General features: G+C 31.1%; 3 protein-coding genes across 4 annotated transcripts in view; 1 reads left to right on the plus strand and 2 right to left on the minus strand.

Annotated features, from left to right (window-relative positions):
* Positions 1–12042, plus strand: part of LOC111702845 (ubiquitin-protein ligase E3B) — a 39709-nt gene extending 27667 nt beyond the window's left edge. The window contains exons 24-35 of one of the 2 annotated variants that reach the window (XM_023474625.1): positions 1577–1687; positions 1938–1986; positions 3227–3373; positions 4832–4899; positions 5099–5167; positions 6060–6191; positions 6318–6434; positions 7079–7177; positions 9056–9154; positions 10654–10739; positions 11571–11639; positions 11703–12042. In XM_023474625.1, coding sequence (XP_023330393.1) covers positions 1577–1687; positions 1938–1986; positions 3227–3373; positions 4832–4899; positions 5099–5167; positions 6060–6191; positions 6318–6434; positions 7079–7177; positions 9056–9154; positions 10654–10739; positions 11571–11639; positions 11703–11754 — 1098 coding nt within the window. In that variant the 3' untranslated portion in view covers positions 11755–12042. The remainder of the gene's footprint in view (positions 1–1576; positions 1688–1937; positions 1987–3226; positions 3374–4831; positions 4900–5098; positions 5168–6059; positions 6192–6317; positions 6435–7078; positions 7178–9055; positions 9155–10653; positions 10740–11570; positions 11640–11702) is intronic. The other variant, XM_023474626.1, reaches the window with a different exon arrangement.
* Positions 12043–12941: 899 nt separating this feature from the next.
* Positions 12942–20376, minus strand: LOC111702846 (uncharacterized). Its single transcript, XM_023474627.1, has 8 exons — positions 20079–20376; positions 19492–19537; positions 18990–19067; positions 18606–18677; positions 17060–17106; positions 15757–15841; positions 13747–13855; positions 12942–13207 (listed from the first exon to the last, which is right to left on the minus strand). The coding sequence occupies exons 1-8, from the start codon at positions 20220–20222 to the stop codon at positions 13168–13170; spliced, it is 621 nt and encodes a 206-aa protein (XP_023330395.1). The 5' UTR covers positions 20223–20376; the 3' UTR covers positions 12942–13167.
* A 1867-nt stretch (positions 20377–22243) lies between these two features.
* LOC111702844 (major facilitator superfamily domain-containing protein 4A) lies at positions 22244–23459 on the minus strand. The gene is made up of 3 exons (XM_023474624.1): positions 23344–23459; positions 22865–22990; positions 22244–22506 (listed from the first exon to the last, which is right to left on the minus strand). The coding sequence occupies exons 1-3, from the start codon at positions 23426–23428 to the stop codon at positions 22259–22261; spliced, it is 459 nt and encodes a 152-aa protein (XP_023330392.1). The 5' UTR covers positions 23429–23459; the 3' UTR covers positions 22244–22258.
* Positions 23460–23467: the final 8 nt, after the last annotated feature.

The following is a 23467-nucleotide window of genomic DNA, read 5'->3' on the forward strand; positions in this document are numbered from 1 at the left end:
TTGGGGTGTTAAATGATATAGATATTAGTATTTAGTATTAGAGATATATTATGATATACAGAAAAATAAACACTCCCTTACAGTAAACATTCAGCAGTATGAAATTTTATCTACAACTTGACATTATACTTCCAATTGTTTACAATAACAACATGGTTTATTTCTGCCCCTAATATCAATCAATCAACATTTGGGATTGATCAGATGGCACATAATCCAGACTGGACAAACACCAGGCTCGAATATATTTAGAAGACGAAATTCTATAAGTCCAGTGAAGCCAAGAGGATACATATTTGTAAATTAAGATACATTAGTACCCCTTGCAATACAAATTTGTGTCATTTTATAACGTAAATGTTTACAAAATTCTGTTTTGTTTACTTTTACCATCAGTATAGTTGTACTATATGTACATTTAACACGCAATAAGTTTCTTGTTATTCTTTGTGACTAATATATATAATAGGCTTTTAGGGCGCTTCGCGCCCATCTTCTATTTTAATTGTGAACATGTTCTCTTTGTGTACATTGTAAAACAAAACAAAAAAAGTTCGCGGATTTAAACAAAAAGTTTCGTGGATTTTCAAAATTTTAAAAAATTTAATGAAAATCGAATTTTGAAGGAAGGCATATTTTTTAATTTTGTTCATTCATAAACCTTCCCTAGGGCCATGTGAGGTCCCACACAAAAGTTGGGTCCAATCGGTTCAACCGTATTGACAGTTATTGGATACAAACAGTAAGATAAAATTATTATTTTTTATTTATTAGAATCAATAAAATCTATAATTTATGTAATGTTTCCATTATGATTGGTAAAGAAATTGTGATATTAAAAATCTTCAGTACAACAAAAACTACTTAATGTGTATATTTGGCCTTTTTTGTTTTCATATTATCTAATATACATAATAAACGAACTCTTCAGTTCAAAAATCTAAGGGCATTTAAATTGTTATAATTTATAAACTATAACTAAATTTTGTTCTAAAATATTTGTTATTTATTTATATTCTCTGAATCAATTATTTTTATTTTCTTAAAAGTGGCTCTTAATAAAAATGGTTTCCCCACCTCGCATAGTTTAACTGTAATGCTTACCCCACCTCGCAGGAATAATAAAGAAAATCAATGTTTAAATGTCGTCGTCATATATTTCTGATATTCTCTCGGCCTAGTGTTCGTTCTGTCTGGATGATGTGATGGAATTATATGGACCCCTGCTCGCAACTCATTAAATCTGATCCCCATACCTTTACAAAGGTGTTGGATAATTTCCCAATAGAATTTCCCCAGGAGGAATTCCCATGTGACAATTTCCCTGGTGGAATCTTCCCAAATGTGCGATTTACCTAGCGGCAACTTCCCAAAGGTCAGGCTAGCCCTTCATTGGGGCGGCAGGCTGCAATTGGCGCCCCTAGGAAGACAGGACGGACTTGGAAAGTTGCCGCTTGGGAAATTGCACGGTTGGGAAAATACCGCCGCTTGGGGAAAAGCCTTTGTTGGGAAAGTACCTAACATCATAAAAATGACGACCCCCCTCCCTTTACTCTACGTGTCTGATCTGTATCAGGGTCTGGATGAGGCTGGGATTGACCAGGATGGAGTATTTAAGGAGTTCCTGGAGGAAACAATTAAGAAGGTTTTTGATCCGGGTCTAAACCTCTTCTGCACAACATCAGAGGAACTAATCTCAAAAATCATTTTGTTAAAAATATTTAAAATCAATAATTATAAATCAGATAATGGTCATAAGTTAAAAATGACGAAGTTAATTATGCTTATGCCAATACTAAATTTTTAGTTACTACGTATACTAGACAAAGCAATTGGACAAAAAAAATCTTTTTAACAAACAAACAAAAACAATTATCTGATTGTGCTTATTTTAAACTGCTTGATTTTCTGAAAATATTGAGATTTTGTTGTTGTAGGAAAGACTGTATCCCTCCCCACTTTCTCATATAACCGAGAATCATCTAGGTTTGTTAGATAATATTTTTTATTCACACTTTTTAAATATACTAACTGAACTCATGCGTAGCACCGGTCAGATAAGAGCGAGCAAATATTCACCGCTGCTACATGCAGAGTAGCTCTAAATCGTCGCAATTCGGAGCTGAGGGGGTCTAGAGCTACTCTGCAAAGCACTGGGGGAGAATATGCCGCTCTCATTATGAGTAAGTACATTAGGGTGCCAGATTGAATCGGTCGGGGATTCAGCACCTGACTGAGTCCCCTTCTCGGAGTCGGTCTGGGGATCCCACGTTGGGGGTCTTCCACGATCTATCTTTCATTTCATTTCATTTCACATTTATGACCTTGCAGAATCAGTTTGAGTATATAGTAACACATTATAATAGAAGAGTGTAGTATTTGCAAAAATATAAGAAAATCAAATGCCAAATGATCAAAACTTTAGCAATGATCAAAAAGTGTACGCTTAATGTCCTAACGACATCTATTTACTTTTTATAAAATATTATACAAAACACATATGATTTAAAAAGAAACTGTCTCTCTCCTCTCTTTTTCTTTTCTCGCTCTGTTTCTCAGTTTCTGCTTTTTTCTCTATATCTATTTTCTCTTTGTTTCTTTATTCTCTGTTTCTCTCTTTTATTGTTTTGTTTTTCATCTTTCCTTCTCATTCTTCCTCCTAGCACCTAGTTTGTTATTGAAATTTAGTCGGTTTTTAGATAAACAATGCAGTACGATCAGTTGTTTTGATTTCCCCCACAATTGTTTGCAATTCTAGGTTGTAGAGCCGATTTAAATGTTCTGATTTTGTACTGTATATTCGGCATTTGATATTCTGATATTTTTCCTTCTATTTAATTATGTTTGGACTTTAGACTTATCCGACCATATTATATACGATTACCAGTATACAATCCAATACGATTATGTTTGTCTGATAAATTGATAAATAAACCCTAATGTTTAGCTTTTTTGAGTTTGTTGGTAAAATGATAAATTTCAATGTTTATAACTGTGTTTGTTATTAAAATGATGAATCCCGACTTTTAGATTTGTGTGAGCTTGTTGGTAAAATTTCTAATAAACTGATAAATAAATCCCAATTTTTAGAACTGTTTGAGTGTGTTGGTAAAATGATAAATTTTAATCTTTAGAACTGTTTTAGTGTGTTGGTAAAATGATAAATTTTAATCTTTAGAACTTTTTGAGTTTGTTGGTAAAATGATAAATAAATCCCAATGTTTAGAACTGTTTGAGTTTGTTGGTAAAATGATAAATAAATCCCAATGTTTAGAACTGTTTGAGTTTGTTGGTAAAATGATTGGGAAAGCAGTTTATGAAGGAATAGTTGTTGATGTCCCCTTCGCTTCATTCTTCCTTACTCAAGTTTTAGGTTAGTCAACCTGTTTATATTCTTCCTTACTCAAGTTCTAGGTTAGTCAATATGTTTTATTTCTTGTACTTTCAATAATAATCCATGGTGGTCGGCGTTTATATCAATACATTTACGACGTCTTATCTATTTGATTTTTGATTTCTGACAAGCTTTTTTCATAATTAAATTCATAATTAAACAAGGAGAAGCTTTTATTTGACAGCTTATCTTTGTTTCCATGTTAATGTGTATCCATCTGGTTGAAAGTTTGGTAGAAATAAAATATTTAAATCGAAAGTCGTCTTTATTAATGTATACGACGACGACTTTATTAAAAGGCAGACTGCATAAGGAGAAAATTGTTAAAAACGACTTTTACTAAAGAATGTAGCGTCCATACAAATTCAGAAAGTTGCAATATACGATTCGGATCGTAAAAAAAATCAATTTAATTTCAAACAACTCATTCAGATATTTTACAAACTGTTGTCATTAATAATTTTTGACGCATTCCTATATAGTTAATAGTTCATAGTATTTTTGTTTTATATGTGATGTGATTTATTCTGGGCTGCACACACGCTACACTGAAGTGAATGCACTTAAAACGCCAAAAAAGTTGGCCGCCAGATGTTATAAAACAAATAACAAATATTATGAAATATTAACTATATACGTGTAAAATCTAGTCTTAGACTGAGGAACAGGGCGATTTTAAGAACCCTTTTTGAGATTTAGGACAGAAAATTAGACACAGATTTCAAATAATATTTTTATTTTCTTAGATCTGGTTCAATCTAAACAAATTACAACATAGATAATATTAGTTGAAAATAAATAATAAATAGATTTAAAGTTATGATTAAGAAAGCTAAATTACACACTTAAACTGCATTATCTCAATGTTCTAAAGCCGAACCTCTCTCCAATTGAACTGAGAATACATCCGGTGGGCTTCACTCCTTCTTACAGGACCATATCCGGTGGACTTCACTCCTTCTTATTGGACCATATCCGGTGGACCTCGATCCTCTCCTGGGACCATATCCTGGACTCATCTTCTTTGTTCCATGGTTACTTGGAGACTGAGAAATTGCTAAGAGTACAGTTGTATTGTGTACATTTGGAGGTGTGACAGGCTCCAACTGTTCAGTGTACAAGTTCCGTTTCCTGCTGGATCTGTAGATCCAATCATTTCTTCGATGGTGGCAGAGGAGACTTTTAGATGATCCACATTGGTTATTGAATATTTTACAATACAAGTCGTAAATTGCAACTTTCTGAATTTGTACGGACGCTCTGTTCTTCAGTATGAGTCGTTTTTTAACAATTTTCTCCTTACAGACGAAACAGATGAAGTAAGAAAAGTAGCGATCAAAAGCGATTATTTTTCGCCGTAAGCTTTATACTTCTTTCATTTTTTGCGAACACTCCCTTTTAACTTTCATTTTTAGCGTGACACCCTGTATATTATAGGACACGATCACACGAGTTTATACAGTTACTTTGATGAAATGTCGAGCTCTGATCCAGAACTATACAAGGAAGGAAAATATTATAATTTAATTAAGAACGATATTCCTCACAAAATGGCCACAAATTGAGTAAAATAGTTTTAAGAACGTTTACTGCTGTAGTAATATTAATAATAATATTACTTATTTGTTTTCATGCTTTCATACCAAAAAAATTCATTTTTTATTTTTATTTTTCAAAATAATTAATTAAAGTATTGATAAGCAGAACTTGACATACGTTAAACACTTCGAAGGAGATGTTGAAGATCTTGGTCTTACATTCTCATTTGATCAGGTAGATATTTCTTTTATCAGGTAGACATTGGTTTGATCAGAAGGACATTGTTTTGATCAAGGGACACTGTTTCGATCAGGTAGAGATTGATTTAATCAAGTAGAGATCGATTTGATCATGTAGGCATTGATTTTATCAGGTAAACAAGGATTTGATCAGGTAGATGTTAATTTGATCAGGTAGACATTAATTTTACCAGACAAACAATGATTTGATCAGGTAGACTTTGATTTTATCAGGGAAACATTGATTTGTTTAGGTAGACATTTATTTGATCAGTTAGACATTGATTTTACCCGGTAAACATTGGTTTTTTTCAGGTAAACATTCATTTGATCAGGTAGATGTTAATTTGATCAAGTAGACATTGATTTGATCAGGTAAACATTGATATGGCTAGATAGACTTTGTTTTTATCAGGTAAACATTGATTTTTTCAGGTAGACATTTATTTGATCAGTTAGACATTGGTTTTACTAGGTAAACATAGACTTGTTCTGGTAGGCATTTATTTGAATAGATAGACATTGATTTGATTAGGTAGACATTGATTTTATCATGTAACCATTGATTTTATCATGTAAACATTCATTTTATCATGTAAAGATTGATTTGATCAGGTAAACATTGATTTGATCAGGTAAACACTGTTCTGATAAGGTAGACATTAATTTAATCAAGAAGACATTCATTTTATCAGGAGACGTTGATTGATTGATTGTTTGATCAACTTTATGGATTTTTTAACCCTGGACTTTCGGAAAAAAATTAAGTTCGATGAAGACATTTTTAATCTTTTTACTTGTAAATTGTATTTTATTCTGTGTATAAATAAATAATTATCGACAAATATGAAGTATTGATGAATTTTAAAAATCTGTTTATCTATCAGGATGTGATGGGAAGGATAGTTACACATGAGCTGGTTCCTGGGGGTAAAAGTGTAGCTGTTACTAGCAGAAATAGAATTATGTACATTCATATGATGGCTCATTTTAAGATGCATAAACAGATACAGGCTCAGGTAATAATGTAAAACATGTTTTTCATTTTTGTTTAGAAAACTGCATATTGATTTTTGACAAAGATTCCCTACTCCACTCTGTTGCACCATACCAAGGATTAAATTTTTTGTACCGTACTCATTTAGACTGCTGCATTCCGTAAAGGATTTCGTTGTGTTGTACCGTACGACTGGCTGAGTGTATTCTCAGGACCTGAAGTCCAGAGACTGATATCAGGAGACAATACGCCGGTCGATCTAAAGGTATATGTTAAACTGGTTTACAAGCTGTATATCGAGTGAGATGAAAACAATTTCATTATTTTAATGGCCAAGTAAAAAAGACTCGAATATTACCTATTATGTTAAAACTGGTGAGTTAAGAATTGTTTTTAAGTACAGAAAAATAAATTTTTACAACCCTTTGGGTGGTCTTCACATGAGGACGTCTTTTATATGACCTATAAACAATTCTAGTTTGCTAATGTTATGAAATTACTCAACTTTGGAGTTATTTAACCCACTAGTGTCAATCTGCTTTAAAAAAACATATCTTAAATGCTTTAAAGGAATTGAATTGAAGGCGCTATGTTTCGATTAAGCCCCATAGAAATAGAAGAAAGAAATTGGCACTAGATTGGGTTATTTTGTAAAAGGCAGACCATAATTTGAAAATACCAGAAATATTTGTAATGCCTTAAGTTTGAGAAATGTAGTGTACACCGCACACTACACCGTACACCGTGCAGTGACTGTACACTGCGCCGTACAGTGTAAACTGCACGGTATACTGTAAACTGTAACTGTACACTGTACATCGAACACTGAGCTGTACATTGCCATCTAGATTTAAGTGTTCCCTGTCTATTGATATTTTTAAATTCCTAATCATATTTTTTTCTCGGCAGGATTTACGAAAAAATACCGTTTACTACGGAGGGTTCCACGACTCACACAAAGTTATAATTTGGCTTTGGGACATCCTTGAACGAGATTTCAACGACAAGGTAAATCTATTTTTATATATTGTCAAGAACTGATATCTTTGACAACTCTGAAAGTTAGTCATCAAATTTTAAGACAGCCTCGACTTTAAAGCGTGTTTCGCGACCACCCTAAAGTCGCTAATAAAGAGAAAAACTGTTCCGGGTTGTATTCCTTTTGCAAAGCTTTGAACTGGAACCCTCTCTCCTGATCCAAGATAAGATCTCTCCATAATAAAGTCGAGCTAAGTCTTCTACGTTTATTGAAGGTTCAGTCTACCAAATATAAGGCAGATTAGAAATTCGTAAATCACAGAAAAGCTTTAGCAGTTAAATATTCAATAATCTCCAATTTGAATAAGAAAATATAACGTACTCAGCAACCTGTGACGAAGACTTTTTAAACAAAAATATTACATTATTAAATATTAAAAGTGAACTCACCACGTTGGTCCACAGGATACAATAACTTTATCATACGAAAATCTGCATATGCTGTTAACATGAAAGTTTAAACTACACTGATCATTCTAGAATAATAGCGGTGTACACTGTACAGTACAAAAGCCGGTTACATGATAAAACTGGAAAATACGAGTTTGCCGACTCCTCTTTGTTTCTAAGACAGCCACTACATGCAGGGATGAATACTAACTTCTTCAGGGATAAATAGTTCATGTTCATTCGCATACGAAGTTGCGAAACAAAGTGTCACACCGCTTTTGCCTTTGGTTTTACCTTACCAGCAAACTTTTACTTTTTTACCCCAGACTTATGCATTTTCAGATTGCAAAGCGCTTGTTTCTGGTTTCAATTTTAGAGGAGTATTTGGCAAAATACTGCTTGATTTTGGCTTGAGAGCGTGAACATCTTGGTTTGCAGTGCATGTTAGCTATGATTATTCCATTGACCTTTAGCAACACTTTTTTTCAGAATTAATTTTTTTTTTAACGTTTTTATTTAAATTACACAATTAATACTTATAAAATGGTAGGTTTAGCAACTGCTGTTGTGGTTAAGGAATAAATTGGGATTTTCTGGGATATTCGGCAAAATCATAGTTTCATAAAAATACAAATAGAAAACTAGATGTAGTCTTTTCCAAGATCAAAGGGTTTTTCGTTCACAATAAAACTGAGGCAGAAGCCAAACTGAGTTCCGCGCAGGCAGCGTTGAATTACAAGACAGATAGAGAGCATGCACGAACTCCTTTAGGCCACTGCCTCAGGGTTATTGTGAACGAAAAAGCCATAAATCTTGAAAAGACGACTTTTAGTGGTCTATCTGTGTTGTCTATCTGTATTCTTAATTAATCTATGGGCAAAATGTTTTATTAAGTTAAATAGATTGATTGAAATCATTATGATAGGTTTAAAAATAAGTCCAAGATTGTATACAGGGGGGGGATCAGGTAAACACTGTTCTGATAAGGTAGACATTAATTTAATCAAGAAGACATTCATTTTATCAGGAGACGTTGATTGATTGATTGTTTGATCAATCGATTTTGATGGTTATTATATCGTTAGAACTGACGAGGGTCAACCCAGACCGAAATATATTTTCAATAAATGTGGAACTAACATGTACTTTTTTTACTCTACAGAGGTTTGGTCCATCACTTCAAATTTTAAATCTTTTACTTATACCTGAAATCTAAGAAGCCAAATGTTTTGAATTTACAGTTCAGTTCCCTTGAAAATAACTTTTTCTTGGAATCTGATTGGATGCAACGAAAAATGTCAGTTTTTCTTATCTCCTATTTGTTCTTGGGGCACTTGGGTGTCTCAAAATTATTCCCAGAACTTTACTTGTTTAGCTTAAACTTTTGTCTGACTTGCCAACCTCAACCTAAATCTAAATTTTGAATAAGAAAAATGAGTGATGAAACAAAATATTTAGGAGAAAGGGTCCTTCTTGAAGTTTGTGACTTCGTGTTCTAAACCTCCGCTTCTCGGGTTCTACCACCTGGAACCTCCGTTCAGTATCAGATGTGTAGAGGTAAGATATCAGATATATATTCAGCATTAGATGTGTAGAGGCTAGATATCATATATATTCTGCATTAGATGTGTGGAGGTTAGATACCAGATATATATTCAGTACTAGATGTGTAGAGGTTAGATATCATATATATTCAGTATCAGATGTGTAGAGGTAAGATATCAGATATATATTCAGCATTAGATGTGTAGAGGTCAGATATCAGATATATATTCAGCATTAGATATGTAGAGGTAAGATATCAGATATATATTCAGCATTAGATGTGTAGAGGTTAAATATCAGATATATATTCAGCATTAGATGTGTAGAGGTTAGATACCAGATATATATTCAGCATTAGATGTGTAGAGGTTGGATAGCAGAGATATATACAGTGTCGAATGCTTAGAGGTTGGATAGCAGAGATATATACAGTGTCGAATGCGTAGAGGTTGGATAGCAGAGATATATACAGTATCGAATGCTTAGAGGTTGGATAGCAGAGATATATACAGTGTCGAATGCTTAGAGGTTGGATAGCAGAGTTATATACAGTGTTGAATGCTTTTAGGTTAGATACCAGATATATATACTGTGTTGAATGCTTATAGGTTAGATATCAGATATATATTATATTCAGTATTTTATTTACTCTCGTGCAAATATAAATTTTATTAATGGAGAATTTTAAAAGTATCATGTTTGTTTATCGTATTTTTAAAAAAAGTTCATTTCTTTTTTCATCCAACAACTCTTTTTTTAAAGTTTTTTTGTTTTTCTTTTTTGTTATTTCTTCTTTTCCTTAATTTTTAATATTAATGATTTTGAAGGTTAATGTTAGCGTAAATTTTTTTTTCAAAAATATGTTGAAATAACATCTTTTTTATTTACCCTTTGTGGTTTGGTCCATTATCAGTACCAAATATTTAATCGATATATAACACAATGCCTGATACCCAACCAGAATATTCTAGTATCTGAGATGAAAATAGAATACAATCCCACACACTGCGGTAAAGATCTAATCAATACTGCAGTATTTTCTGTGTACTTAAGAACATACAAAAAATGAGTTTTTAATAACGACTTGAATCTTTTTTGTCACAAAATTTTACTAAGAATTAACGCTGCTTTGCGCTTTTTGATGGCATGTACAAATCCTTACTATTGGGTTATACTGCTAGGTAGGTATGCTTGTGTTGCTAGGTATCTGATCAAGGTTGTATAAATAAGGTTAGTTACTCTTGATGCGCTCCAATGTACGAAAAATATAGATATATAAATAGCCAATATGACGTTACTTTCCGTACATTGGAGAGCATCGGGACTAATTACCCTTGGTATTTGATGAATTAGGTTTTTCTAATGTTTAATTGTGTTGCTAGGTATCTGATAAACTAGGTTTCTAATGTATGGTTGTGTGGCTAGATATCTGATGAACTAGGTTTCTAATGTATGGTTGTGTTGCTAGATATCTGATGAACTAGGTTTCTAATGTATGGTTGTGTTACTAGGTATCTGATGAAGAGGATGATGGTGATACTGTTGGATCTGTACTACGAGGTTTTCTAGCTCTAAAGAAGAGAGATCCTGTTAATAGGTGAGAACCAGGGCTTAAATCTGTTAGATCTGTAACAATTTAGCTTTCTGAATTCGGATCAAGAGGCTAAATAAATTAAGAAAATGCAATACACATTTTAGTTGTCATCATTTTTATATTAGAAAATTTTGGGATTTGTTTTTGGAAAAAAGATATTTTAATGAGCTGGATTATCTTGATCCATATTTTACAGGACGGCTCCACAATCAAAACCGCGGCAAAATTAAATGAATCCTTAGCACTGGAAGTTAGAACTAAGAAGACGGAATTGGGGTTGTTGACATTTTATCCTGACTCATTCGGAAAGCACTAAACTAGTTTTTTTTGTAAACAAAAACAAAGATTGTAAACAAGGTTCGGTATAGCGAGGGTATGAGAACCGGGCCTAAGCAATCATTGTTTACTAAATTTTGTTTGTTTAAAAAGAAAACTAATCTGGAACTGTCCTGATATGTCACAGTAGAATATGTAAACATCACGAACCCTCCTTTATTCAATTCAGGGTCTGATTGTAACTTAAGAGAACTTAGTTTAAATTTTATATTGAGTCAAGTCATTTTTATAGTCTAACCTACCACCTACAATAGGAAACTTAGATTAGTTATTTATCATTATATCAATTTCTTGGGGAAACCTTGAGGTCCAGTCCTTTATACTTTTTATCAACCTGAATTTCAATTTTTTTTTTCTTCAAATACCAAAAATGAATTTTATCAATTTTTTTAAGTAAGTACTAACAAAAGTTATATTCTACGGGATGATCATTTTATTTATTTATTTAAAAAACTTGAATTATGATAAATAGGATGATACAAATGTGTTTTTTATCAGATTACCAACAGCCTCCACATGTTTCAACCTACTCAAGCTACCAAACTATCAGAAGAAATCAACCTTAAGGTGAGAATTCAATTTTTTGTCCAATGTACATACAGTTTTAGTTAATACTTATTTTTATTTTAGAGATAAACTGAGATACGCAATAAACTGCAATACTGGGTTCGAACTCTCATAGAAAAAATTGTACTCCAATAGCTATTTAGATTGTACTGCAACAGCCGGTTATATTGTACAACAACAGCTGTTAGGATTGTACTGCACCAGTTGCTTGTGCTGCATCAGCTGTTTAAATTGTACTGCAACAGCTATTTAAACTGTACTTCAACAGCTGGCTGACACAGCTGTTGGGATTTTACTGTAATACTTAAAATGTACTGCATAATTTTTCTGTTCGAAACAAATTCATCGTAGAATTTTCAAATTTGCACTGGCAAGGATTAAGAAAATAAAAAAAATATTTTCATTAAGAAAAAATATTTGATCATAAATGAATTAAGCAATTAATATTTTTTCCTGTATTTAAGTATTTTTAATGAATAAGTGAGTATTGTAACATATGTCTTGTAGCTTGTAATAGCATTTAAACCTAAAATTTGTAAGGCATAATAAAATTTAAAAACTCATTGCATTTACAGTTTTTCCAAGTAATGAATGAACACGTATTAGTAACCTTAATTTTGTTTTATGAATCACTTTAATTTTCTATTCGATTCTATGTGGAGAAAAAATCTTCTCAGAATTATTTCATGTGTTACAAAATTGATACATGATCAGGGACAGGATGTTTAATAGTGATATTTGCGTATTTTAAATTTTATAGTGATATTTGCGTATTTTAAATTTTATAGTGATATTTGCGTATTTTGAATTTTATAGTGATATTTGCGTATTTTAAATTTTATAGTGATATTTGCGTATTTTGAATTTTATAGTGATATTTGCGTATTTTGAATTTATAGTGATATTTGCGTATTTTAAATTTTAAAGTGATATTTGCGTATTTTGAATTTTATAGTGATATTTGCGTATATTGAATTTTATAGTGATATTTGCGTATTTTAAATTTCACAATGATATTTGCGTATTTTGAATTTTATAGTGGTATTTGCGTATTTTAAATTTCACAATGATATTTGCGTATTTTGAATTTTATAGTGGTATTTGCTTATTTTAAATTTCACAATGATATTTGCGTATTTTGAATTTTACAGTAATATTTGCGTATTTTAAATTTGTTCAATATAAATGACATATCCAATAAGACAGATTTTTTTCTGTCTTCATAAATAGAAATTGGTTTTTCATCAACCGTTTTCTAAGATATATAAAACTCTTATTTTCTCTTTTAAACTTTCCTCAATAAACAGCTGTTAGGTTAGCTTTATTAATAAAAGGGATGAATGATTTATATTGTACAGGGTATCCCATGTGGGATCGAGTAATGAGCGACGCTCTAAAATGGAATTTTTGAGACTTGACAGATAAATTTGAGAAATTGAATCATTTAAAAATATGATAGCTGAAGATGAACTATGAAAAGAAAATATAGCAAAAATGTTTTGGTTTCAAAATTTCTTTACGATGGAAGTCAGATTTTCGTGATAAGAGGTGTTGCAGAAATTCGTCGCCTAAGGGAGACAGAAACATGAATCTACATAATTTTTATTTACAGAATTTAGGTACGCCAGTTATTCACGTTTAAACCTGCAGTCAAAGAATATCTCCCCTCCCCCAAGCAAGAAGAAACCATTTAGCATACTTGAAATCTCGATTTTCAGAAAAAATGTTGTCTCGGTAAAACCAAGTAAAAAGGCCTGGTGACATTTTAATTCAGTCAGGTTTCAATAGTTGACTATTCCTAATTTTGATAGCAGCGATACATTCTGATTTTAAGACAAGAAAACTCTGGAATAGGAAGACGACTTTTTGACTCATGTTACACGCGTTTAAATAGTCTCATGAACATGAGATACAGCAATTGTGAAGTGTAAAGTGACGCATTATCTACTATGATAAAACTTTTTGCTTTGTAGCTCAAGTCTAATCCTAAGATAAGCGTTGACTGCTATTCTGATCATTATCATTGTCATTAGTATCATATCTTTTGTTTAAAAGGTGTATTTGGCTAAATCAGAAAAGATGTTTCTGAGTTTGTATGTTTCTGTTCCTGAAGTGCGCTGCTAGAAGTGAGGTTAGTCCGAAGAGTATAATCAGGGAGATTGCAGTTATACTCATCAACTGCATAAACTTCATCGGAGCCTCGTCAATCACAGATCCTTAAGATTTAATTTTATGATTTTATCTGATTCTCTTACTCTCTGATTTGATTTAATTTCATCACAATAATTCGAATTTTAATATTAACTTGCAATAAAGTAAAAGACTGAAGTTAAAAGTAAAAGAAATTAGTTTTCAGAAGAATTGTTTATAATATTACAAATCTACAAATACATTCGATATTCACAACGGAAACTTTATAGTTGAGTAGATTAAGATATATAAAAGATACGACTCGAATTTTAGCGATCTTTCGAGAGCATATTTTGTCGTGGCTTTTAATCATGGTTCAACATTAAAGTTAAAGGAATATTCAAATATTTGAAAAAAGTGATTTTGAATTTGCAACGCTATTATTATTTTATATTTTGATAATGGGATTCGCAGGTCTTTTTGCATTATTGTTTAAAGGGACTGCTAACGTAATTTCAAGTGACCCTCTATGCAAAGATGGCAATGTCCGATTGACAGCGGTACTCTTGTAACCGTTATCAGATAATGTGGAAGATATCGTCGTTTTCCGAGGTTATAAGATTTTTATTAATTATATCCAACGAGCTTATAGTATATAGAGTGATGATATACGCTAACCTTTTACTAATTGTACAGGCCATGTACTCCACTTCTAAAGGTCAATCTGTATGTTACAGTACTGGGAGAGGGAGATTTTTTTGTCACGTATTTGCATTTGGCCCTCTATTTATAAGAGTGGAATAACAGATTAAAAATGGTACCCTCAATTTTTTAACATTAATTCTAGTTCATTCCTCTTGACAGTAATTTTTTAAAACTATAGGACAAGTACATTGCGATCCAAATAAATCGAATATTTTGCACGTTTTAAATATGTATATAAGGGGTAGGGACAGGATGTTATATGGGTAAAAAATCCCCCCACCCCCCCTTGGAAGTTTTTGCAGTGAATTTGGAAATTTTTTGTGTCCAAACCTCGACCAGCTGGGGGTGGACGGGGGAAATGTGAAGCCGAGATTTGAATTTTTTTAAAAATATTCATTTTATTAAAGTGGGACCACAGGCAAGCAAAATTTTGAATCTATTCTTAAAAATTCAAAATTAAATAGCCGTCTCTGGTAATACTTCACTGTTCCTTAAAGGTTCTGTGAAAACTGTAAAATTCAAATTCAAAACCTCCCCATTTACTTGTACACGGCCCCTGATTAAATCTATATGTTTTCCTAAATTAGAATTGCGCAAATTATCAGTTTTTAAAATCATAAACATTGATAACTAGAACATATACTTAGTTGATCAGACAAAGCTTTTAAGGGTACCGTTGTGAATCGGACATAGCCAATAGCCTTATTTGAATGCAAGGTCACTTGTAATTAAGCCTACAGTCCTTTTAATGCGAATAATTAATTACATTGAATAATCTGATTTACTGAATCTATGTGAGAAAGTCACAAGGAAAAAAGTTTCTGGGAAAAAAACCTGGAAATAAAAACTTTGGTAAAATCCCAATTTTCTGAAGTGCCAGGACAAAATGTCACTGGAAATAAAGTTCTGAGTTTTAGATTACTGGGATTTTTTTTTCCTAAAATAATATAGGGGCTCCCAATAAAGTCTCAGGAAATAAGATCACAGGAATTAAAGTCCTGAGGAAAAAAAAGAAAAAAAAGTCCAAAGTCTTCTAAAAATGAGGTCAATCTGAGACATTTTCATAAAATGGACTGTTCTCCTATATATCTCCATATTGAATATAGTAGGGGTGTTTTTAATATCAAGTCCCTTTTTTCCATGGTTATAAACATCTTTTGTTCCCATTCATTTCCCACAATAAGAGGATTTTTTTCACAGGACTGTTTTAGTGGCAAAATGTAGAAGTTTATTTTCGAAAATGTTTTTTAAAGAATTTTTTGGCGTTTACCGATATACTAACCTATCATAAGACAGTACAGTTGTACGGAGATATTACATGATACTGTGAGTACTGCACCAACTTTGTTGTTGATTTGAAGAATATCCTAGATTTTAAATATTTCATTGAATATTCTAGATTTTAAATATTTCATTGAATATCCTAGATTTTAAATATTTCATTGAATATCCTAGATTTGATAAGATATTAGATATCTTAAGCATTGAATATCCTAGACTTTATAAGATATTAGATATTTCAAGCATTGAATATCCTAGATTTTATTAGATATTATATATTAGATATTTTAAGCATTGAATATCCTAGATTTTATAAGATATTAGATATTTCAAGCATTGAATATTCTAGATTTAATTAGATATTAAATATTTCCAGCATTGAATATTCTAAATTTAATAATATACTAGATATTTTAATCAATGAATATCGTAGATTTAACTAGATATTAGATATTTCAAGCATTGAATTTCCAAGATTTATTTTTCTATTATATATTTCAAGCATTGAATATTCTAGATTTAATAATATATTAAATATTTCAAGCATTGAATATCCTAGACTTTATTCGATATTAGATATTTCAAGCATTATATATCCTAGATTTAATTAGATATTATTTATTTTGCAAGCCTTGAATATTCTAGATTTAATTAGATACAGTGAAAGAATTTTTCAAATGTCGTCTTGACAATTTTTCAATGAGGTTTATACTATATTACGTAAATTTCAGTATTTGCGAAAATAAATAAATAGCCATGAATATGCGGGAACAGTTTTAAAGAGTTCCATATAATCATTTAATTAAAAAACTAAATATCTGCAACATTCCATTATCAGAAAGTGAAGACTACGACATTTGATGAATTCTTTTGATGTATTCATTATTAAGGGTTTCACTGTATTAAATATATCCAGCATTGAATATTCTAGATTTAATTATATGTTAGATATTCAAGCATTGAATATTCTAGATTTAGTTATATATTAGATATTTCAAGCATTGAATATCCTAGATTTGATTAGGTATTTCAAACATTGAATATCCTAGATTTATTTATATATTAGATATTTTAAGCATTGAATATACTATATTTATTTTTATATTAGATATGTTAAGCATTAAATATCCTTGATTTATGCTACATTTCTTTAAGCATTTTTTTTGAATTTCTTCAGAAGCAATTGATGTTTTTTAAGATCACAAACTCAAGACTTAGTAGTCAATTTAAACTATTAAATTTCTTATTAATAAAGAACAAAAACAAAGTATTCATTGTTATTGCATTAATAAATTAATAATTACCTTTAACCAGAGAAGCCCTGTAGAAAATGTGCAAGCACTACCAGCTCCTGGAAAAGTAAGTGTTTTTTTAAATGGTAAATCTTTTTTATTTTTATTCGGACCAAAAAACATTATTTGATTTACTTTCAGCGCACTCTGATCATTCCTTAATAGCGCTTCAAACAAAAATCCCTGTAGTGCAGCAACAGTTAAACAGTTCTTATTTCATTTTGTTTGAAAAGATTTTCTTCCTCATCCATGTTTTTAATGTGTTTTTTCCTGTGAGGTATAACATGGTCCCTGAAGTGGTGGATGGATTATGACTGCCGACAAGATTTAAAACCTATCCCCAAAAGGAGGTTTTTTTCGGAAACATCAAAAATTACGAGAAACATTTCAATTTTTTTCTTGTTTACTTAAATGAGAATTGCGAAAGAAAAAAACTTACAATAAAATAATTACTAAGAGAGTAGCGCTAAGTGCCTTATGAGGTTAGTCATGTAACATAATAATATTACCAATTAGAAAAACTCCAATCTGAATACTAATGAATGAATGGGATGAGAAAGTTAATAAAATAACCAATTAGAAAAATTCCAATCTAAAGACTGATGAATAAATGGAATTAGAAAGCTAATAATATTACCAATTAGAAAAACTCCAATCTGAAGACTGATGAATAAATGGGATAAAAGCTAATAATATTACCCATTAGAATAATTAAATGAATGGGATAAAAGCTAATAATATTACCCATTAGAATAATTCCAATCTAAAGACTGATGAATGAATGGGATAAAAGCTAATAATATTACCTATTAGAATAACTCCAATCTAAAGACTGATGAATGAATGGGATGAGAAAGCTAATAATATTACCTATTAGAATAACTCCAATCTAAAGACTAATTAATGAATAGGATAAAAGCTAATAATATTACCCATTAGAATAACTACAATCTAAAGACTGATGAATGAATGGGATGAGAAAGCTAATAATATTACCTATTAGAATAACTCCAATCTAAAGACTAATTAATGAATGGGATAAAAGCTAATAATATTACCCATTAGAATAATTCCAATCTAGAGACTGATGAATGAATTGGATAAAAGCTTATAATATTACCCATTAGAATAACTACAATCTAAAGACTGATGAATGAATGGGATGAGAAAGCTAATAATATTACCCATTAGAATAATTCCAATCTAAAGACTGATGAATGAATGGGATAAAAGCTTATAATATTACCCATTAGAATAACTACAATCTAAAGACTGATGAATAAATGGGATAAAAGCTTATAATATTACCTATTAGAATAACTACAATCTGAAGACTAATGAATGAATGGGATAAAAGCTTATAATATTACCTATTAGAATAACTGCAATCTGAAGACTAATGAATGAATGGGATACAAGCTTATAATATTACCCATTAGAATAACTACAATCTAAAGACTAATTAATGAATGGGATAAAAGCTAATAATATTACCCATTAGAATAATTCCAATCTAAAGACTGATGAATGAATGGGATGAGAAAGTTAATAATATTACCCATTAGAATGACTCCAATCTGAAGACTGATGAACGAATGGGATGAGAAAGCTGATAACAATGTGGTTCCTCCTGAAAATCAAATCAAATATATATATTTGTCCCAAGCCAAAAACATAGAAAATATCATATTTTAAAACATATTTGTAAACTTGAGACGGGGAGGCATTGATAGATAGTTGCGCAAGCGACAAGAGAAATAAAATGATAAAATTGAGCCACAATTAAATGTTGAAATAATACACTCATAAAAATAAACGATGAATTTTTTGGATCCTTAATAGAATTCAAGCATTTTACGATTTTTACAACAATAGAGCCTAAACGTTTTAATCTACTACCCTTCCTTCCATCAGTTTGATTTAATATTATTTACTAAGATACCTAGACAGAGGCTCAAAGATGTCCACATTATAGATGAAGGAGAGAGATATATTCCAGCTATTACAGATATTCCACGAACTGGAGGGTTACATCAAATTAATATAAGAAAGGAGAAGATTTCTTAAAGGGACTGGTATCATATTTTCAAGTCAACTATAATCTGTAGAACGTGGCCTATCCGATTAACAACAGTAACATTCAAACCTTTGTTTGAAAAAAAATGAATGAGATATTTGAATTTGTTGCGCTGAAAACGGTTTAATTTCAACTGTGGTTTCTTTGTGAAAGTGACTTCTTAAAGAAAGGAATGAAACTTGTGTCTATTCTAACGACCTGGGATGGAATTTAATGAATTTGAGAGTTCGCTGAATCCGTGATTTAAATTTAAATTTGCAATAAGTAACTTAACGACCTAGCTCAAATTCATAAAATTTTGTCCCAGAAATTTAACATTAAACTTTGAATTGTCAAAACATATTTATTTTTATTATTTTGATGTTTCCTGCAGCAAAGCTGGAGTAGTATAGAGCAGTGATGTCTGAACCAACCTTTACAAATTAATTGTTGTTTTATTATTAATATTTCTTTAAAAGGTAAAAGAAAATATATTAAGTGAAGATACGATGATTCACATAATGGCAATGAGCTAGTTTTCCCAGTTTTAATTTCTAAATTAAGCTCTTTTGCCCTGCACAAATTTTCAGAATTAATGAAAAAAAAGAAGTGGTTAGAGTGTTTCAACTCTTTGGCCTTTGAGTTAACCTCATGAACTCAATTATATTTTTTTGTAGTCTTAGACATTTTCGAGCTACAAAGCATTTTTTATCTTTAGTTTTCAAGAAGTAATTGGGAAAGTTTTGCAACTTTAGGATCACTGTGACTTCTTGCTATTTTGTTATTCACTAATTCTTCTGTTTTCTTGGATGGTTTAGGTTGGATTCAGATTATATCAACCATTCATATACCATAGGCCCTGGCATAAGGATAAGCTAGAAATTATTTTTATTATTCAATGGTTTGAATGAATTAGCGCTTAATGGCAGAATTGCGATTGAAATCCTTTTAAATTTTACTCTAGCACGATTTTACCTGTCTTGAGTGACCAATAGATACTGTAAATGTTGAAATATAACTTCTAAATGATATTTCTAGTCCGGCACTGCAGTAATAAACGCAGAACATAAATGCAAGAATCACCAGTCTTTCTTTCAGTCCCAGATCGTCGTCTTCCATTACTTTCTGTTCTGCGCTTGTTTGCCCCAATTCATTCTCAGATTTTCTCTCGAGGAAATAGAACCAGAGGAGCGGGAGGAAAAATACAACTAGTTGAACACCAATTATACTATACAGGCTTTTTACTCCGTATTCCTAAAGAATGAACAAATTCTTCTCATTTTTACTACAAATTTTAGAAAAATGAAAACATATTATACCTGAGAAAGGGTTTAGCAAGTATAGGAGAAAGGAGGGAACCAAGATGGTTAAATTAAGGATTGTATTATACCTGAGAAAGGGTTTAGGAAGTATAGGAGAAAGGAGGGAACCAAGATAGTTAAATTAAGGATTGTATTATACCTGAGAAAGGGTTTAGCAAGTATAGGAGAAAGGAGGCAACCAAGATGGTTAAATTAAAGATTGTATTTATTATACCTGAGAAAGGGTTTAGCAAGTATAGGAGAAAGGAGGGAACCAAGATGGTTAAATTAAAGATTGTATTATACCTGAGAAAGGGTTTAGCAAGTAAAGGAGAAAGGAGGGAACAAGATAGTTAAATTAAGGATTGTATTATACCTGAGAAAGGGTTTAGCAAGTATAGGAGAAAGGAGGGAACCAAGTCCAAAACAGAAATGGAGAGCAAACACATGAGGAGAGGAGTTCCTTCCTAGAATACTAATTATCAGAGCTCATAATACTTTTCTCTTTTCTTTTCCTTTTTGATAAAGTAATATTTTTGATTTAATGCTAAATTAGTCTTTTCTGCATTTCGGGTTCTTTGGTAAAGATGAATAAATAGACTTCTTGAGTTTTTTTTTCTGTCCTTTTAAAAAGTAAATTTCCTCTTGTATATTCTTTTTGGCAAAAAAGAAGTTTTTTTTGGTTTATTTTAAGTCCTTTTTAAGTTTATTTAATAAAAATTCTAAACTGGTGTTCTGAGATCCTGTAACTGAGTGCAATTACAAAATCATTCTATTTCCGGTTTAAAGAAACCTTTGACATTTTCATTAATGGATCCGTAAAGTGAATCCATGATCCTCAAGGGAAGTAATGTAAAAAAAAGCAATGTCTTGCCTTCGACTTTTAAAATAGTTTTTGTAAAAATGGAAACTCTTTTTATTTTCTTTTGCTGAGAAACAAAATACAAGAAAAGTTAGGGCGCCATTTGTATTAACTCACGAAAAATGTTAAATCAAAAACCAGTATATTGTATGTAGTCAAAGATCTACAAGTCAGATTTTTTATTTTAGACTCATTAGCCATTACACACACAGTTTTGGCCAATCTTTGTAGTGCTTGTTTGGACTGTACGGCCAATTACTAAATTTACAATTACTAAAGCAGCAGATGTGATATTGAATAATAATTCATGTTTAATTTAATCAATCCTACCTTTCCATAACCCAAGGAAGAAAACATTTGCACAAGAATGGAAGAATCCATTGAAAAATCCAAATCCAAGAGCTGAACCTGGAGTTGTTAGAGAATTTTTAAATATACTTTGATATTAATAATAATTTGTAAGGGTAATGATCGCAATTACAATCACAAACGCTATAAAAATATAATATAATATATAGAACAAAATGAATAAAAAACAATGAATTTAATAAAACAGAATAGATTAGTAAGAATTAAAATAAGATAGATAAGAATCATCCAAATAAAAAAATAGAAAAATGGGAAGCAAATTGGAAATATTTATAGATCAAACTTTACTTTTTCATTTAATTACTTCATCGTTTTCAAAGTTTTATTTAGATTTAATTATTGGAAATCTGGAATCTGGGACGAGTAGATAATCAGGATCACTTCAATCTTCTTCATTTTCGGAGGTTAAAAATTATCTGAGTTTGAGTAAAATATTTTACCGAGAATACAACATTTCAAGAAAAAGATATAAATCTTTCTATAGTAAACCTTGAGAATGTTTCAAGAGTAGATAAGTCTTTTTCAATAATCGTCTTTTTCGTCCTAATTTTCGTTATCATAAATATCAAACAAACTCAAATATATTTGAAACAAAATATATTTTTGTCAACCATTAACTGCAGCTATCCGACAACAATTTTACATTTGTGAAAAATCAAAAAACCATTTTTGATTTTTTTGTTTAACCTCAACGAGAAATTCTCAGTTCTTAACAATATAATGAGTATTTGATAACTTAAAAAATGGTCAATGGTCGGGATGTCCGGGTGCTGTAACTGATTTAGAATATTTGAGAGACAAATATTTTGTAACCTGAACAGCAGGACAAGGTAGAGGGTTGAAGTTGCAAATCTGTCAAGCAAAATACCGGCTACAAAGAATTTTTTTTTAATTTATTTTAAAGATTTTTACCGACATTCTTTTCATTATCATATAAAAAAAAATATTAAAATGTTACCCCACTCCCCCTCCTTATATTAATAGCTACATAATTAAATACATTGCATGGGACCAACGCCCCATGAAACCTAGGATCAGGAAGACAATTATTTCAATCAAGTTTTTAAAAAGTCCAATGAACATAAAACAGCAATACCGTTGTATAATAAGTTAACAAGTTAAGCTGCTAGTAAGACTAAATAAGATTGATTCAAAGTCGTTTACTAAATCCACAGTTTTATTTATTATTTATTTATTAAAAGTTTCTAATGTATAAGCTTTATGTTTACCGACGATACAGCCTCCCAGACCTCCTATGGCTGCTAGCATGAAGGTATAGGACATTGCTTGAGTAGACACCCCAACCTCATCCCGTACATCAAGGAGGGTTGGACCACGTACAGAATCACAGAGTGCTGTACATGTAAAAAATGTTACAATTGTGCATAGATATATTAAGAAACTTATACAATATTAATTTATTCAGTCCAATTGGGTTCTTCTATAATTCTCCATCCTCTATGTGCTTTTGTGTTATTCTATAATTCTCCATCCTCTATGTGCTTTTGTGTTATTCTATTATCCTCCATCCTCTTTTTGCTTTTGTATTATTATATAATCCTCCATCCTCTTTGTGCTTTTGTATTATTCTATAATTTTCCAACCTCTATGTGCTTTTGTATTATTCTATAATTCTCCATCCTCTATGTGCTTTTGCGTTTTTCTATAATCCTCCATCCTCTATGTTATATATTGTGCGATTACTCACCTATACTGAAGAAGCAGACCCAAAGGCAAAGTGTTTTTAAGATGACTGGAAGCGGGACCCCAGCAAATATATTCAACGACGACATTCTACTCTAAAAAAACATTCTAAATGACCTTGATTGCAT

Source organism: Eurytemora carolleeae, unplaced genomic scaffold (assembly GCF_000591075.1).
Source record: "Eurytemora carolleeae unplaced genomic scaffold, Eaff_2.0 scaffold107, whole genome shotgun sequence".
In the NCBI taxonomy this organism is placed as follows: Eukaryota; Metazoa; Arthropoda; class Copepoda; order Calanoida; family Temoridae; genus Eurytemora; species Eurytemora carolleeae.

Coding starts and splice junctions, on each gene's coding strand:
- LOC111702846 (XM_023474627.1), bottom strand. CDS start 20,222: ATGGAAGACGACGATCTGGGACTGAAAGAAAGACTGGTGATTCTTGCA. Junction 18,678..18,989: donor ATCTTTGAGCCTCTGTCTAG/GTATCTTAGTAA, acceptor TTTGATTTTCAG/GAGGAACCACATTGTTATCA. Junction 13,856..15,756: donor ACTGTACTGTCTTATGATAG/GTTAGTATATCG, acceptor TTAAATCTTAAG/GATCTGTGATTGACGAGGCT.
- LOC111702844 (XM_023474624.1), bottom strand. CDS start 23,428: ATGTCGTCGTTGAATATATTTGCTGGGGTCCCGCTTCCAGTCATCTTA. Junction 22,991..23,343: donor GGTCTGCTTCTTCAGTATAG/GTGAGTAATCGC, acceptor TTACATGTACAG/CACTCTGTGATTCTGTACGT. Junction 22,507..22,864: donor TCTGGGAGGCTGTATCGTCG/GTAAACATAAAG, acceptor AATTCTTTGTAG/CCGGTATTTTGCTTGACAGA.